The sequence below is a fragment of the Tribolium castaneum genome, chromosome 4 (genome assembly GCF_031307605.1).
Source record: "Tribolium castaneum strain GA2 chromosome 4, icTriCast1.1, whole genome shotgun sequence".
Classification (NCBI taxonomy): Eukaryota; Metazoa; Arthropoda; class Insecta; order Coleoptera; family Tenebrionidae; genus Tribolium; species Tribolium castaneum.
Window position 1 is genome coordinate 9,363,163 of NC_087397.1, and position 17,790 is coordinate 9,380,952.

Below are 17,790 nucleotides of genomic sequence, written 5' to 3' on the forward strand. Positions count from 1 at the left end.
AAATATTAAAAAAACTCAAAATTAAAAAAAAAAGTTGCCTGACAAAATCGGATATCATTTTTATGCTTAGCTGAACTTTTTTTATTATCATGCGAAAGCTGGTTCGACACTTTTGAATCACATGTAGAACAAAGTTCCAAGTAGTTATTTAGAAAACCAAATAAAAATTTATAATTTTGATACCAAGGTTCAATGAGCTAGCAGGTAGGGGATTCACTTAGTCTAAAAACTTTGTAGTTAAATTAACAGTTAGTGCCCATAAACTCACAAAACCGCTACGTCATTATTTATTAACAAAAAAAATTAATAAAAATCAGAATGCTCCTTATCAGTGTACAAAATTGTGTGTAAAATTTCAGGATTTTCATTTCATTGGAAGTCGCAATTTTCTTGAGTGCGCGATAAGGTTGCCTCACTCAGTATACCTGGGCAATTATATTATTTTCACGGATATCTATGAAGTGTATGCTCCGATAATACAGAGTGATTCACATAATTTTACAAGGTCTACGCCTGTAAAATACAATGTACAATACATATTTCTCTTTCTCTATTCTTCTCTAGTTTGTTCACTGTTCAAGAATATTAAAATAAAAGACAAATTAAAACGATTAGATTAGAATCGTATTCAATCCGTCTCTTAACAGAACGTATGAGATTTGTTTGTACTGTGTAATTTATTACTGTTACTGTCATAGGTTTTCAAAAATTGAATCATTAATTCATTAATCGTATGTGAATTTTTTGTATATAGTATTTCGATATTTGTATATTTAGGTGCGTAGGCTTCGTAAAGTTGTGTGAAACACCTTGTAGGTATTACGTAGAATCATAGTGAGAGATGGGTGTATTTTGTAACTTTTGTTCTCTCATATTATGCAACCAATATTATGCAATAGTGAGTACAGTGACAAAATAAAATCCATGATAATAAAATTAGAATAATAAAAAGTAAAAACCTACTACTTTACTCGAATTTGTTTTGAACGATTTCAGAAAAATACATAGTAGATTATACATTAGGAGCGAAAATTAGGCATTAAATGCGTACTAAGGTTTGCAGTTTAAAGCCATTTATGCTACAAATGGTACATAAAACAAAAATGAAATTAGGAAACAATAATTTAGTAAGAACTACGCAATATACAGCGTTGGGCGAAAGTATGGAACCAAGCATTTTGTGCCTAAACTATGTATCTTACGAAAAAACTAATTAGTACATCATCAAGTACTTTAAAAATGTGATTATTTTTCAAAAATAAATGTTTTCAAAATCATTTTGGTTTTCGAGTAAACATTTTTTTCAATTATTTATGATAAATTATATGCTTTAAAAATTATTTTGTTATAGAATTTAATTATTTAATTATTATTAAATTATAAGTGGATATTTCTTTACCAGCTCTTTTGAGTAGTTAAAATACTAATTAAACCGCAAGTAGATATGTTTTAAATTCATTTTATTCAATTGAATTCTTAATGTTATGGATAAAGGATAAAGATTCGTTATATTTTCGTAAAATAAATCCACTCGTGGCTTCGTCACTCTTGAATTTAACCTTTTTACTCGTAGATAATCAATCTCTTTATCGTCTTCTATAATAAATATTATAACTATGATTACCTCAAAAAAAATGTCTAGAATTAATTTATTGTAATAAAACCACATGTTATCTAGCTATCGAAACAAAAATAAGAACAAAATATATTTGGTAATCATTTATTTTGCAAGATTAATACAAACGGAGGCACTAATATCCTTACAATCCATAATAATTAACATCAATAATAGTATAAAAATATTTCACTATGATACAAAAATGAATTTTGCAACTTAGATAGAATTGACAGATTCGGTTAACAATAATTGCTCTCTACATAAACTTAGATAAAGATACATCATAATATTCATATAGACTCGTGATAATTAATTTTTAAATTAACAAATTGCTTGATGACGAAATTTACCTGATCTAAACTTAACACAACACTGGCTGTAGATAGCACTACCAGGGATTTGGTGGATAGCCCCCTGGATTTTGTGGAGGATATCCCGCCGGTGGTTGTTGGGGATAACTCCCCGGAGGTGGCTGTTGCCCATAACCTGGAGCAGCTGGAAATCCACCTGGATAATTATACGAATCTGGAAAAAATCTCATCAAATTTAAACCAAATATTTAATTTTATTCATACTGGGATACGGCATCGTGCCATATGGGTTGTAACCTTGAGGCATGGGCGGTGGCACGTAAGCAGGATAGGGGGTTGAAGTGGACGCCCCATATGGTACAGGCATTCCTTGGACGTAAACGGGATATGGGACCCCAGAGGGCTGCGGGGCTTGCGGGGGCTGCGCAGGCTGCGCAGGCTGCGAAGGCTGTGGGGGCCTCGGAGGGGCCTCTTTCTTCACATCTAGTAGGGACATTTAACGTAATTTAAAGACACTGGCAACTTAAAAAATAACTTTGTCTTAAATTATTACAGTTACGTTTCTCAACAACTGTACATAAAATATGTAACGGCAAATGACTTGTGGCCATTTATGTGGGAAACAGAGGAATTCTCCCCCTTAAGAACAAATAGTTTTCGATTTTTTTAGACAATGACAAAATTAAGCAAAACCTGACAAAATTTCCCAGATGTGTTCACGAAGTTCAAGAAAAAAATTAGCTCGCTGCTACTTATTCATCGTCGGAAATTTAAAAAAGAATCTACTGGTATACAATAAACGATATTTTCGATATCCATTAAAACATTGTCATTAAAACAGGAAAAATTAGTTGCCAATGCTTTTAATAAACAAAAAATGTTAAGTAACGTCATAACAAAAAACAGTGAATCAGACAACCTCTTTCGCTGCTCATTGCAGGAAGAATTTGTTATCTGAATAAGTAGATAGTGTTTTTGTTATATGATATATCCATATTCTTACACAATTATTGATGTGCCGTTTGAAAGTATTCAGTTTGTCACTTGCTTTTGTCGCGATCGGACGTCTTATAATTATAAACTTAAATAAAAGAAAAATTCGATGATTAATTAATAATTGGTGTGTGCTTATGGATTTTCCCGGTGCGGAATAAAGGAAACAATCTGGTTGAAAGGGTAAGTCACCAATAGCCTATTTTATAATAAAATTGTATTCAAATTCAAATGTTTTCAACAAACTTAGAGAGAATTGTACAGATATTACTAAAATTGCAATAAAATTGAATGTTTTCATTAAACTAATTAAATAACAATTACATTGTATTGATTTTGTTTTTTTTACTTACAGTAGGTCGGTATACGAAGATGATGGAACTTGCTATAAGGATAAGGGTAAGCGCATTTTTAATTTTTTTTCCACTAACGCGCGCCATCAAGTGAATAGTGACTCTTGAGTTGAACATTTTTAATATTAAACAAATTAGAAATCACTACGTGTTGTAAATTTTCAAGTGCCTTAGTACAAGTACAAATAGCTGAAAAAATACGATACGCTAAGTGCATTTAAGAATGTAATCTTAGCCTAGGATGCGTTTTCATTGTTTTCAAATCAGTTTACTCCAGGCAACCAGAAATACATCTCTTCGGTTTTTACCTAGATCGAGGTTTAAGGAGTGTTGGGTTATAATTGCGGTTGAAACACAAACAGTTCAGTATTTTCTATATTTTTAGGCGAAAACACAAAAGTAATGTGAAACAAACATGATACTTTTTTTGAAATGTGAAAAATAACAATTGGTGACACGAGTCATCAGAAAAAACGAAATAACCCGAACGATCATTGGAATCTTTCTGTCAAGCTAAACTTTAAAAAAATTGCAATTTTGTATTTAATTTCGATTTCGGCACTCTCATGCCAACTGCTGGTGAAAAAAATATTAATCGTTTCTACAACCATTTAGTTCGATTATAAAAACTGAGGGCCTTAAGATCCATTAAGTTAATGACCAATTAGAATACCACGGACAACTAGTAACCAATGTGGCAGCAATTATTAGATTATCTTGAGCTTTTTACACTAGTCTGACATTTAAAAACAAAACGTAACTTTTGTATGATTTTGTCCTACCTGGGCCTGTGTAATAGGACGGTTGGGTGGGCGGCGGCACCGCCCCTCTGCTTGACTCCTGTGTAAGATCTTTCAGCAACTCCTCTTTCTCAGTCTTGCGTGCGAAGCAAAAATCGGAGACTTTATTTTGGAAAGCGACTAATAACTGAGTCAAATCATTGTAAAACTTTGTCCCTTCTGTTAAATTATTCAAAAGGTCTCTAAATGCATCATGAGCACCCGCCAATTGAACCATTTTACTTTCCCTCCCAGAAGCCGTTGAACCTCTCTCTTGAACAAACTGGGAATGGGCTTGTTGTATCCTTGCAATAAGACTCTCCTGTTTCTCAATACTCTCTCTAACTTGCTTCTGAAGGGGACCGTAAGCTTGACCCAGACTTTCAACGGACAAAGCCGGTTCACTTATAGCCCCGTCTTTAGCCAGCGCCGATAAAAATGTAGATTTCATATCAAAGTTGGTATTTTTTAATTCTGATTCGATGACGTCGCGTTCTGCTTTGATCGTTTCAACTTCTTCCATCAACTGTCTTAAAGTGGTAACAGCCGAGGAATTTGTTACGTTACCGGATGGTCCTTGAGGGACCGCTGCTTGCAACTCAGTCGGCGATTTACTCAAAAGAGCGATGCCTTCGCGGTGAGACTCGAATTTCTCACGGACGACTTTATCAGCCTGCAGTTCGCAAATTTTAATTAGATTTTTAAATTCTCTTAATACAGACGTTTTAATGACACATTAACACTATACAGGCTCTTCCGTATAGCTCATTGTGGCTGAAATTAACTTGTAATATCAAATATCTTGTTAGTTATTAAATTTGGACATTTAATAAGTTTGACAAAGTTTTTTGACAAAATTTCTAGTTTCAAGTTTCTAGCTTAAAAATGAACAACAATTCACCGAATTATAGACGAAAAACATTTGTATTTAAACTGAAAAAGTGTTAAAACGGTTACAAAATTGAAAACAAAATTGTATTTTTCGACCCAATTTCGCAAAATAGATGAGTTGGTGACCAAAAAATGGAATAGAACCTCACAAAAGTTACAAAATAGTACAATGAAGAACTTAATTTAGTAGTAATAGTAGATGCTTGAAAAACAGTTCAAATTTTACGATAGTTTGAACAAACACTGTGTTTTCTTTACGAAATTTATGATGAAATTCGGCAAAAAGAACGGTAAAACAATGCCATTTTAAGAGGTTTTCTTTATATATTTTTTTCAGGATTTCTCTGAATACGGAATTTCGTAATGAACCTTACACGCTTGGAAAATTCAAGAACATTGTCTACTTTACCATAATTAATTTGGTACTTTTTGATGAAATTTGTTAAAAAAATAAAGTATCAATTTAAAAAGTGCCAAAACGCTCGAAAAAAACAACAATTTCCGACCTAATTTGCTGTTTAGTGTTTTTCGACTTAATTTAGCGACTTTTGAACTGATTCGTGCAAAATATTTGCATTTTAGGCTAAAAGCAGTAACTAAAGTCAAAAAAATAAGATCTGAAGCATCAAAAAAAACTTAAAAATTTAAATAACTTTGAAGAGCTGTATCGTAAAAAAAAACTCAAACAATTTTTTGTTATAGGAACTTTTAATTCAGTTTGATGTCCTTTACCACCACCAGAGTGTATCCGTTTCTTTTGAATCAACCTGTATATAAAAAATTGGGATATTTTTAACAGTTACCTGAACAGCGTTGTTGATAATCTCTCGATACTTTGCGGCATTTGAGCGAAACATTTCGTTCAATTTATCGGACGGTGTTCTAGTCCACCGTTCTTTGAATTGTTGGCGCAAAGAATCATCAGCTTGTTTCTCTTCATTCAACATCCGGTCAGTCTGAAATAAACAAATAAAACCAAACTAAAACAAAAACAATTCTCATACTTCGTCCAGAATGTCTTGATTCCTCTTGAGGGCATCTGGTAATTCCCTTATCATTTTTTCCAATTCGTTTATGCCGCCCAACTGATTAACAGTATTGGCTTTTTCGATAATTGAAGGTGGTAGACCTGAACTGCCATCAGTAACTTCAATCGCAGCCGGCAAATTCAACGAAGCTAAAATTCTTTAGAAAAAAATCAAAACATAAAATTCGTAAAACCGGAAACCCACCCATTCAACGTAGTAGTTGACTCTCGAAGACGCCCAATTTCAGTATTAACAATTTCGGTTTTACGCACATCATACGCAGCCAAAGCCTGATGTACCGCCACTGGAACCAACTCACTAAACAAATCTTTAAATCCTTGGCTCATTGGTTGTGCTATGGGTAAAACTTTCGCCGGTTGAGCTTTGCCAATAGGTTCCAGTGACTTTATATCAGGAATTCTTTCATGGTAAATAAAATCGTTGTCTTTTTTTACTTCAGCCAAGTTTCTTTGCGCTTTGTGTTGTAACTCTTGGAAGAGTGACGCTTTGCCTGAACGTTGTTGGGCTGTTTGAAACAGTGAAACGGAATGTTCCAACCTCGCGATTTCTTCACCGATTTGTTTGTTGCTCCGGCACACTAAACTTTGATAGAATTGAGCCACGGCATGCAGAGCAGCCTGTTTGCCTGCAATCTATGTTCATTTTTAAGTAAATTATTTTTAAGCAAAGCTGGCAACAGTGACTTTATTTCCCGCAAACAGCAACTTGTATTTAGTCGTTGATTTCCCAAAATTGTTTGTCGCTAACGACAAACTCGTTAATTATTCGAAATCTAATATATTATTATGGAACCTAACTAACTTCCAGGTATAAGATGGGTTTAGGAGAGCGTTTAGAGACTGATACGAGATATTATTTTCGACACATTTTAAAAGAAATTTTATTTCGTCCAGTATTTTTTTTGTTTACTTTTTTTTCAAAATATCACGCATTAGACGGAATTTTACCTCCTAAATAATCTGCCCCAGTTTTTTTGTCAATTTGTTATAAAATTTTAATAAAGTTTCCGTCAGTTTAATTTCGCGTACTTTTGCTTTTTTATCACTGCACTATAAAACAAATTGAAAAGTACAGTAAACTCGGTTATAACTACGGGTTACAAGAAACACTCGGATATAACAAACAAAATTAAAAAATTAAAGTCCAATATTATAGTAATAAATTGATTCGGTTTTAACGAACAAACCTCGCTTAAGTTTACAACGAACGCTCAATTTTAACGTCCAATATTTAGACAAATAAGCTATTTACGACAAAGTTATAACGTACGCATGTGCACTTTTTTAGACTATAGGAAAAAATAAACACTTCCCATTTTGCAGCAAGAGTCCGAAAAGCACATGAACTGTCAAAGTAATCAAAAATCTTCAAATTTAGCCATAAAATTAAAAATTATTGAATGGTTGGCAAATTTTCAAATATAGTTATATGAAACATAGGTATATGATCGAAAGAACGTACGATCGGTTATAACAAACAAATTCTAAAGTCCCTTGAGTGTTCGTTATAACCAAGTTCTACTGCAAATTAATACAAAAAAAATCTAAATAATCGTTTAATAAATATATTAATTAAATTTGTAGTGTTTATGAGCTACCATAAACTACATAATATACAAAATTTTCACACAAACATTATGTTTTAAAGAACATAAAGTGTCTAAAATAAAAATTTGTAGTCAAAATTCCGGAAGGTTTCAGAATGTTTTAATTGGTGCTGAAATAAAAACTGTGTGCTAAAGAGGGTATATTGAGTCAATTTATACTTTCCATAAGTTTTTATGAAGTAAATAAAATACAAACGAACATTTATAGAGATTGAGTAAATTAATGTTTCGGGTTATCTCAAAAAGATTGACTGACTAGTCCGGCGCATCCACCAAAATTCGTCAACTACTATAAAAAATATTCTTAACGTAAATAACACACACAATTTGTATATTAAATTCGATCTAGATTATGGTTTAAAATGCAAAAAGTTTCAAATTTTTGTAGCCAAAAATCCAGAATGTTTTAGATTAGTGTTGAATTAGAAAACACTTAAAAATGTTTCTATGTACTAAATTAAGTAAATACAGTTTTGTTGAGGTTTTGTAAATACATACGTTTTAAGTTACCTCAAAAATAATAAATGTTAGACCAGTGTCCCCCAAAAGTTATCAACTATTAGTAAACAAAATTTGTATTTTTGGATTTTATTTGTAAAAACTAATAGGTAGTAAAGTAAAAGAATCAAATTTAAGCAACGTAGCTCTTTTGAAATATTGTTTTTTACTTCAACACCGATTGAAACCTTCTAAACTTTCTGAATTTTGGGATACAAAATTTATTTTAAAATCTTTCTTTTTTGAAACACAATCTACATAAAAGTTATTGAACTATCTAATCGTTCAATATTTTAAAGATAACTCGAAACGTATTTACAAAATCTCAACAAAATTTTCCTGTTATATTAAGTTAACAAAGCTAACAAATTTGTGTACTTTGCAGATAATAAGAAACCAAAAATAAGGATTTTCAGAAATTTAGTATTAGAGCTGTTTAGGGTTGGTTTATAGAAATCTCAATTAAAATTTAATACGTTGTTTAAAGTAAAATAGCCGCTAGTTCGTGAATGCCTAATTGGTTCAAATTGGTCTCGTGCTCAGTTGACCACGCATTTAATCTGAGATTAAATTACGTGTTACCTGTGTTGCCACTGACTTCGGAGAAGTCAAACGTCAACACAAGAGGGCGTCTAGTTGTTAATGTTGCCAACTTAATTTCATTCATAGCCAACTTTGATAAAAAATTCAGGTCAAAACTCACCGTTGGGATCCAATCTTTGTCCCAATTATTTTTAAGATTTTCCCTTTGGAACACTTTCAAACATTCACCATACAAATCCTCGCACTGCGACGCCAATTTTGCCACAATAGAATCTTTCATATTGTCTAATACAAAAAAAATGATGATTTTTTTTAATAAATTAATTTTTACTGACCGTGGATTGCCTTGTGAACAAAAATCTCTTGTGCTTGCGCTAGCATTAAGTTGGACAAAGCGCCCAAAGTATCGGGATTTAAATCAGGAGTGGGGTCTTGTTGCATAGTCAACATTACGGTAGATTTCAAATGATTAAAAATCCCAGCTGCTTGCTGCAAATTTTTTTTGTTTAATCATTTAAATTGTTTAAGTGGGCAAACCTGTAGCAACTTTGCCGCCAATTTGAGTGACTCATCACTTTCGATACTCTGACTGGCGGCCACTGCACTCTGCAAAGCCGCAATGTTGAACAAGACACAGATTTTTTCATAGCCGAGTGAAGGAATCGCTGAAACGTTTGTTATGAGTCATGCTGATAGCACCAACTTGTGTCTTACTTAGGCTGATTCTGTTGCCAAAGATCGAGCCCTTGTCAAAGGCGTCCTTCCATTTAAATGGAACTTGCAACTCCTGGGCCGGAATTTTCGTTTCAAGAGACACCAACTGGTCGTAATATCTAAATCAACGTGTCGGAATCTCGCTGAATTAATTAAATATGAATCATACCCATAAATAATCTCCAACGAACTCTCATACTTCTCGAAGGCTTTCCAAATTGCGGTGTTCCGAAGTTTCGCCAACTCGCTTATTGCCTCATTGCAGTCTTCGGGCTTATCAGCCGTACTGTACCTGGACTGAATTAAATTTTTCAGAGGTGTTACTATATCCACTTCTGACGGTTTTTTCAACGGAACCGATAACAACTCTGCCATTTTCACGGTTTATTACAACTGTCAACTTGACAGCGAAGTGTCAAAAGACCGGGAAAATATTAATAATACACACAAGTGCAAATACACAAAATAATTAATCACTAATTAGTTGCACTGATTCAGGAATCACATGAACACCAAAACATTGATGATCTCATCTGGAAAACGCACAGGGAGTTGTCTAAAATGACAGTTAGTCGCGCACCACAGAAATCCTGTACGTTAGAAATTGAATAAATTGTTTCGGTTTTTTTTTTCAGAAAAAACTAATTCTAAAAACCGAAATGAAAAACAATTTATTAGGTACTCTTTACTAAAATTGCACTATTTACATTTCACATAAATCACTACACAATAAAATGAGTATATCAAGTAAATAATTTAATAAATCAGTTTATAAAGCGACACCAATAAGGAAACCCCCAAGAAAACCAGCCGTGAAGACCTTGTTTTTCGATGCAAACCCTCTCATCTACAATAAATTTCGATATTTCAAATAAATACACACATTGGGTATAGTCGAACAAAGTGAAAATGACTCCTCATTAAACCTCATTAAATTTTCAGATTGCAAACTTGACGTAGTTTCAAGAGAAATCCTTTAGGAGCCGGTTTACAGAAAGCGAAATAAAAATTTAATCCAAAATTAAACTAATTTGAGTTAAGTTACCACTTGTACTGACGAAAATCTCGGTAATTAAAGAAAAACGTTGAGTTTTTTAATGAAAAACTTAAGAAACATTTCTTAAAGAAAATTATGCATTAAAAACAAATCAATATAATTACCTTAATATTTTTTTAACTTTTTTAATAAAATGAACTAATATAATTTTTGTACAAAATAGGCTTTTTTTATTTTAAACTTAATTAATAATTAATTATTAATAATAAAATTAATAAATCATCTACTTTATTTTCTAAAATTTTTAAAATGCAAATATGCAGGACTAATTGATTTTATTTACATTTCTGTAGAAACAACGCAGAACAATTTTTTTAAACTTTGTTTTTGGAGTTTGACATCGAAACAAATTAGATTTGAATTAGTAATTTATGTGAGATTTGTTAAACTATTATGTGGAAATTATAATTTTCAAACATTTTTCATTAAAAAAATTTAATTTTCATTTAACTTGACGTCAATGCAAAATAAATGCCAACTTATTTCGAATAAGTTTAACTCTGAATTAAATTTTAATTTCTCTTTCCGTAAACTGGCTCCTAAAGAAATTTATCTTGAAACTATAATACGTATAGTTTACTACTGGTTTACTGAGGCGTCATTTTCACTTTGTTCGACTGTACTACCTTCTGAATGGCGGGAGTATTTTTGCTCAATTCGCTGGTCTTTCTCTGAGCTAGTTCTTTCAAAGTGTCAAGATCTTGTTTAATAATCCCTTGATTGTGGGCAATTTGGTGCAAAATGATACCACTTCCCAATACAAGAGCAACCCCTTTGCCTGCATGCTTCACAACAGCTCCTGTAAACCTAAAACTCCCATAAATATTCACACTTTTTTTACATAAACTAACCATCCTGAAGCAGTGCCAGTAATTAACTGTTTGGCAAAACCATTCTGACTTAACAATTTTGCGGCTTGATTGAGGGACTGTTTTGCTTTTTCTCCTCCCTTCTGGGCCTGCATTTTATAAATTTTTTATAGGTTGGTGGGTGTATATCTAGGACGATAATTAGAAATATGAATACAAGGACAGGGGTCAAGTCTTACCACAAAAATGTGTTTTATAAAATTGACGGTTCTAATAATATTCTTGTCATATCTGACTTTAATTGGGGTTTCTCCACCAGACAGGTCGAAGGTCGCAAACCGTAGAAAAAAACAAAACATTACAGAATCCTGTTGCATTTACAGATTTCTACCTTAACTTGGAAAGAGATTCAAAACTACGGAGGACTATAAGTTAGGAGAGAAAACGAGATTAGAAAATCGCAAGATTTTCTGCACCGGAAAAAATAATACGGCAGAGTAAAAATGAGGGTACTTCGAGCGTTATACCGTCTCGGCGCCAAATCGTTTTAAACCAATTCAAATCCAACCAATTCACTAACTACTTAAAAAAAGTGCAGAAATTTTGAGGTTTGCACTCTTAACAGACTGAGAAAAACTGACGATTAAGACTTTCAGAAACATAAGAAAAAATATATATTTCTAATTTTTGTAAAAGGTATTTCGTGCTGCATTACCGATGAAAATAGGAGTTTATGAATAATCCTGTATAGCGTATACTGAGCCAAAATGTATACCATTCTGCACTTTTCTGAATTTAACGTTTTATTTTGATGCAAATTGGAAAAAATTTGAATTTTTTAAATATAGTTTAGGATAAAATTTTTGTCTTACTATTGAAAATGCGATATTAACGGAACTACCGATGATAGGAACCATGGCCACCTTGATGTATGGAGACAGTTGTATCCATACACCAAGGAGGCTATGATTGGAACATTTTATTTGTACGTTGTTTCATATCCCAACTTCAAAACAAAATAAAGCAAAATAAACGAAACGGTTTATTCACGATTATAAAAATACATATGTTATAAAAATTTATTTCTAATAAGTAATTGAAACAACAAATTCTGAGGAATTACTTTAAAACTTAAAAAACAATGTAAAACTCAAATAACGCGATACTTCTAAAGCAACCTGCCTATGGCCTAAAATTGTTGAAATTCGGCGGTCGCATCTGATTCCACGCATTTGCGTTGAAACTTTGGTTCCAAGCATTAGCGTTAAAAGTCTGATTCCAAGCATTTGCATTGAAATTAAACTGGTTAGGGTACTGACCTGGGCCATAAAACCTGGCCACTGATTGGGTCATAAGCTGATTTTGCGCATAAATCTGATTGTATTGGGAATACGCAAACCTTTGATAATACGGATTGTTTAAAAAATTATTAGGAACAAAGTTCATGAAACTTGTATTTGGAATCATCCCGTTTTGCGAAGCAAATCCTGGAGGTGTCCGCACTCGTACTTGTGCATTCGTTGGTTGTTGTTTTTCGTTCTTCTCAAAGGCTTTGAACGGATTTGAGAGAGTTTTATTCGAGTTCAAATTTGATTTATCGAGATTGACTTGTTTAAGCTTACACCCGCACGCACTTTCGTTTAAATTATTGTCGTTCAAGTTATTCACGATTTGATCTGGTAACTTTTCTTCCGGTGTTTTACTAAATACGTTACTACTGCTGGATGTTTGGTCTTCGTCACTCGTAAACGGATTATAAAGCCGAAACGGATTTTTATCTACCGACAAGTCACCATTGAGAAACGGATTAGTGGATTTATGTGATACACTGCCATGACTTAGAACCGACAAATCACTGTTATTTAAATTCAGCTGCTTGAAGCTATTATTTAGCGGGAAAATATCCGGCGACGATTCCGAACTACACGACACATCACTTAATGAATTTAAATCCAAAGACGAAACAGACCTAGCACGATAGCACATTGAATCATTTTCAGTCTTGGTTGAGGTGCCATGTATTAGGTCTGAAATACGTTTTTTGTTACAAGAATACTGTCTAAAAGATGAATCTGTCTCCATCTCACCATCTGCACCAAGTTTAGACAGTTTGTCAGTTTTGATTTGATCACCACACAATTTTGTTTTAATGTCCTGCTCAAGAAGGTCCTTAATTTCACTTTGCAAACTATCAGGGAAAAATGAAAAGTCGAAATCTTCTTCTTCGGAGTACACTAAATGATCTTTTAATTTCTTCTTGTTGAATTTTTCGTGCTGGGTTTGGATCTGCTCCACGTCCTCGAAATAATAAATATTGAAGTACTGAGGCATGTAGTGATGGAGAGGTAGCTTGTTGGCGATAATATACTTCATTTCTTCGTTTGTTGGAGCTAAACCCGACTCGATTTCAAAGAATTCCGGAAATAGGTGCAGATACTGGACGTTTGGCGTACAATCGTAGTCGATGTAAGACCTTTTCCTCTCCTGTAATAAGACGTAGTAATCAAGTAATCAAATAGTAATTTCAGAAATAAACCACAATTAATTCACCCAGTAGTTGACTGTTTTATTAATCGATTTTGTTTAGTTAAATAATAGTTAAGCTGTTTTAACTCTAGATGACCCCACCAATCAATGTCTTACCTGATCCGTGTAGATTGCATGTCCTTCGTTAACTAAACGATCGTTAATATAAAAAATATTCTTTTCATTAGTAATATCAGCCATATAAAGTTCGAAGACAAATTGCTGCAAAAACGCACATTGTTACTAGAAAAATAAAAAAAAATTAAAATTATCATTCAAACCTTCTCGTCAATTTTAGTGACTTCTCCAACTACAACTCTATTGGTTACAAGTTTTTGGAAGGCAACTATGGCTTGTTCGCTCCACGTGCTGTTTTCATAAGGGGGATAAATGCTAGCTAAGCGCACTCGGATCGCTTGACAAGGCACTTCACTAAATTGTTTCGGCAAAAACCAAATTTCCTTACTGGGGACATTCTCCACTGTACCATAATCAACAAAAAATACCTAACATCAAAGTGTTTAAACAAACTGAAATCAAAAATAAACAAACAAACCCTAATAAAACCCGGTGTTCTCGGTAACATATCAACAATGACGCAACGATGATATGTTTTTCCATACAGAGCTACACAAAATAAGCCGCCTGCTAACAGTTTCTCAGGAATAAGGTATTTACTATGATTTTCGTCGAAAAAAGTCCTAGAAAACGGCGTTTTACAAGTTGAAAATAAAAATAAAAATTGCTTACTGCAAATCGTCCATCAAGTCTTTCAAATCGCCGTAAGTCAAAGTCACCCAAAATTTGGAAAGATCGTAAATTTCCTCAACAGTGACGTCAAGTATATCCTTAATGGCGACATTAGGCGGGAAAAACCGAGGAATTTCATCAGATAAACGCATAACATCGGGAGGTATCCACGGTGAGCCAGCTGTCCACTATATTAATAAATAATTGAAGGGATTAGAGGACAAAGACTACAGAGGCTATGTAATTTTTTTCGAAAATTGACTTTTACAAATTTGAACTATACTTTAATTACATTTAATTAAAATACGCTTAACACATTCGTATTTCTCGAAAAAGTTTCAAGTTATTTGTTGCTAAAGAGGTCATATACAGGGTGGTGCCACTTTTGTCCGAAACTAAGAGGTTAAGAAATATTTTTTTTGTAAAATAAAATTTTATAGGCAGGCAATCATACAATTAATTTTTTTTCCGATGTTTCATGTTTTTTGGATTATTGTTTAAAATCTCTTGTTGGGTAATACAAGTATATTCTTCATAGTTTTAGTTGCAGATCCAAAATTTATTCATGGCCTACTACTACAAAAAAAAGCAAAATATTATACTTTTTTAAATATCTAAAAATAATGTATTACACAAATAGACACATCCAATAAAAAAACTTTTCAAAAATGTCACAGCCGCATATAGTTTTCATTTAAAAAATGCAACTTTATGTTATTGCAGCTAAACGAATGGTTAGAAAAAAAAACATCGACAACAATGTTAAATTCTGCGTACAAAAGTATGTTATAGCACTTTTGTTTCAAATGTGAATTTTTATAAGGGAAAATGATTTTTTAAAATGACAACTTTTATTAATTTACAAGTCGAATACAAAAAACGATAGTGAGATGCGGTTTTAACTTTTTGAATTATTTCACTCGTTTTTCTCTAAACCTCTTAGTTTCGAATATCCCCTATTCAGTCATCCAAACAAAATATTATAAAATTTCGCATTCTATCGTATGAAAATAAAAGCTTAAATTATAAGTACGATTCATTGTTTACTAGTTAATTTATGGATAAATAAAATAAAAAATTAACTATTAACTAGCATAAATAGTTAATTTATGGATACCTGCATAATATAAAAATAATCATTTTTTGATCATAATTTTCAAAAAACCATAGTAGCTTTGCGATTTGGCAGTTCAAACCTTTGGTTATCGAATACAAAAAGAATTATTCACTTATTGTTAAGAGTTCAAGAGCTATGATCTTTTAAATGAACCCCTGCAAATAAAAATTTACAAAAAAAAATACATAACGTCAAAAAACTATGACAGTACTAAACAACTAGGGTATATTTTAGTCAGTTTCAAAAGACTAATTCAAAAATGCAATAAAAATAGGTGGTTACTATTTAAAATTTCAAAGTTGGCGTCAATTTCTCGAAGTTCCGGAAGCTTGAAAACAATTTAGTTGACCTCAGAATGATCGATTTCGGTTATGTACAAAATTTCAAAGCCTTTCAGCAAAATAAAATCCTCACTGTATATTTAATAATATTCAAAGTTAGCAAACCCTAGCTAACATAACTTCAAACTTAAAGCAATTTTTCGAAAGCTTTTAGTTTTAGCCCCTTGACCCATTAACCCCTTTAATTATGACAAAACGAAAAACCCTAAAAAATACGTACGTCCAACGCAAGTTCGTCCAAAATGTGCGTCGTGGCGACATCTTCAACTTCCAACTCATTTTTAACCGTTTCACTCTTAGTTAAAGTTGGCAGAGGCCGGCTTATATCAAACAGAAGAAAATCGTCCATTCCTGGCCGAATAAAGTGGAAAATATGAGGCAAATCTGCGCACATTTGAATCAGAGACTTATAACCGTAGTATTCATAATTCAATTTCTTGTTAAACATTTGCCTAAAACAAATTGATTAACTCAATCGAAGGCAACTAACTTGGATGTTGTACCGATATTCTGACGGTAATTTCGTGCACCAGAGACCGTTCGGAAATTGGAGAATTAACTGTTTTAAGTTATTTTCAACTTTTGTAGGAACATTTGAGTTTGAAGGCGAAACTTCGTTGCTCTCATTTAAAGCAAAAGGCGCCGAATGATCAGTTTTTGTCTCAACTGGTGACAACAAACTGCTCGTATCACTTGAAGAAACCTTTTCATCTTTTTTCGGTTCAATTTGAGAAATCGCTTCTCTATCACAAACAAACACCTTATCTTCGTGAGGTTTCTCACGATAATCACAGTCTTGTATTTGAGGCTCGTTATTAAGGCAAGGTTCATCACTTGAAGGTGAAATTATTTCTTCTTCTTGTGCTGCTACAACTGGGTCAATTGGAAATCGGAAAAATTCGTTGCACTTATTTGTGTTAAATCTTGTAGGTCTACGTGGAGCGTTGTAGTTTTTCTGATACCCCGAAGGAATAAATTTCATCCTAGAACTAAAAAACAATTGTCCACATTTACCCCACACGTTTAATAAAAAATCAACCGTTTATGGGGCGGAATGCTGGTTGTCTTTTGCTTAGCTACCATTAGATTAATATGCGCCGATTTTTCTTTAATAATACCTTGGACTTCTGCATCCGGACCTGTGCCATAAACCTACAAAACTGGACAATAACACCTAAAGCAAAAATTGGACGAGAAATTACTTTAACTGTGTCTGGAATTGATTTCAAATATGCCTCAACTGACTTGAAACCCAGTTTATCAATAGGAATCGGGTAGCCTACAATATTTCGAAAATCGTCACATAACTGTGCAATAGAACAACGTAAAGGATTGGACGTTAACAAGCTTGTGATTATACACTTTGTTTCAGTGGCTTCTGAAGGCGCCTGCAAAATTGTTTGTTATTAATTTAGGTTAGAAGTTTGATTTGAAAAATGTACCATTATGATAAAACTTCCAGCAATTAATAGTTTACCAATAATAACACTACCACATTTCAGCGACCTAAATCAAATTCACAAATTCACAATTACAACTAAAACTAAACAACAAAATTCCTTCCAAAATTCACATTTCAAGACATGAACGTCAAATGTCAAATGTCGAAAATTTGAATTTCTGACAACAAAGTTCCCGCAAAATTTAAATATAAAGAAATGTTTTTGAAACATTTTCATAATGTGTTTTTATTAAGTTTATTTTTACATTAAATTTGTCAGATTATTATCCATTTATCCATATTATCCCATTATAAAATTATTATATAACTTACTTTTATATAATTTTTAATTTGTGTGCAATATTTTTTCAATAGTGTTTTTATGAGATAAAAA

General features: G+C 32.7%; 3 protein-coding genes across 4 annotated transcripts; all 3 read right to left on the bottom strand.

The window, feature by feature from the left end:
- Positions 1 to 1,706: 1,706 nt before the first annotated feature.
- On the bottom strand, positions 1,707 to 9,926 carry ALiX (ALG-2 interacting protein X). Its single transcript, XM_008203104.3, has 11 exons — positions 9,525 to 9,926; positions 9,356 to 9,474; positions 9,179 to 9,306; positions 8,977 to 9,130; positions 8,802 to 8,926; positions 6,178 to 6,626; positions 5,950 to 6,130; positions 5,749 to 5,901; positions 4,058 to 4,727; positions 2,194 to 2,412; positions 1,707 to 2,143 (listed from the first exon to the last, which is right to left on the bottom strand). The coding sequence occupies exons 1-11, from the start codon at positions 9,728 to 9,730 to the stop codon at positions 2,007 to 2,009; spliced, it is 2,541 nt and encodes an 846-aa protein (XP_008201326.1). The 5' UTR covers positions 9,731 to 9,926; the 3' UTR covers positions 1,707 to 2,006.
- A 99-nt stretch (positions 9,927 to 10,025) lies between these two features.
- LOC103315152 (FUN14 domain-containing protein 1B) lies at positions 10,026 to 11,609 on the bottom strand. Its single transcript, XM_008203100.3, has 4 exons — positions 11,461 to 11,609; positions 11,264 to 11,410; positions 11,039 to 11,219; positions 10,026 to 10,202 (listed from the first exon to the last, which is right to left on the bottom strand). Exons 2-4 carry the CDS (start codon positions 11,374 to 11,376, stop codon positions 10,125 to 10,127), a joined length of 372 nt encoding a protein of 123 aa, XP_008201322.1. The 5' UTR covers positions 11,377 to 11,410; positions 11,461 to 11,609; the 3' UTR covers positions 10,026 to 10,124.
- Positions 11,610 to 12,250: 641 nt separating this feature from the next.
- On the bottom strand, positions 12,251 to 17,560 carry LOC103315151 (tudor domain-containing protein 5). 2 transcript variants are annotated; one of them, XM_008203099.3, is made up of 11 exons: positions 17,398 to 17,560; positions 17,158 to 17,343; positions 16,995 to 17,107; positions 16,459 to 16,944; positions 16,176 to 16,407; positions 14,498 to 14,685; positions 14,304 to 14,448; positions 14,029 to 14,253; positions 13,865 to 13,969; positions 13,309 to 13,705; positions 12,251 to 13,248 (listed from the first exon to the last, which is right to left on the bottom strand). In XM_008203099.3, the coding sequence occupies exons 1-11, from the start codon at positions 17,398 to 17,400 to the stop codon at positions 12,404 to 12,406; spliced, it is 2,925 nt and encodes a 974-aa protein (XP_008201321.1). In that variant the 5' UTR covers positions 17,401 to 17,560; the 3' UTR covers positions 12,251 to 12,403. The 2 variants fall into 2 exon arrangements, with proteins under 2 accessions (XP_008201321.1, XP_008201320.1); XM_008203098.3 differs by having other exon boundaries at positions 12,251 to 13,705.
- Between the last annotated feature and the right edge of the window lie 230 nt (positions 17,561 to 17,790).

Coding starts and splice junctions, on each gene's coding strand:
- LOC103315151 (XM_008203098.3), bottom strand. Junction 17,108..17,157: donor CAATTCCAGACACAGTTAAA/GTAATTTCTCGT, acceptor CCAGTTTTGTAG/GTTTATGGCACAGGTCCGGA. Junction 14,449..14,497: donor GACTTGATGGACGATTTGCA/GTAAGCAATTTT, acceptor GCCGTTTTCTAG/GACTTTTTTCGACGAAAATC.
- LOC103315152 (XM_008203100.3), bottom strand. CDS start 11,376: ATGCAGGCCCAGAAGGGAGGAGAAAAAGCAAAACAGTCCCTCAATCAA. Junction 11,220..11,263: donor ACTGGCACTGCTTCAGGATG/GTTAGTTTATGT, acceptor TGGGAGTTTTAG/GTTTACAGGAGCTGTTGTGA. Junction 10,203..11,038: donor ATACTCCCGCCATTCAGAAG/GTAGTACAGTCG, acceptor AATTTATTGTAG/ATGAGAGGGTTTGCATCGAA.
- ALiX (XM_008203104.3), bottom strand. CDS start 9,730: ATGGCAGAGTTGTTATCGGTTCCGTTGAAAAAACCGTCAGAAGTGGAT. Junction 5,902..5,949: donor ATCAAGACATTCTGGACGAA/GTATGAGAATTG, acceptor TGTTTATTTCAG/ACTGACCGGATGTTGAATGA. Junction 2,413..4,057: donor GTCCTATTACACAGGCCCAG/GTAGGACAAAAT, acceptor TGTCCCTACTAG/ATGTGAAGAAAGAGGCCCCT.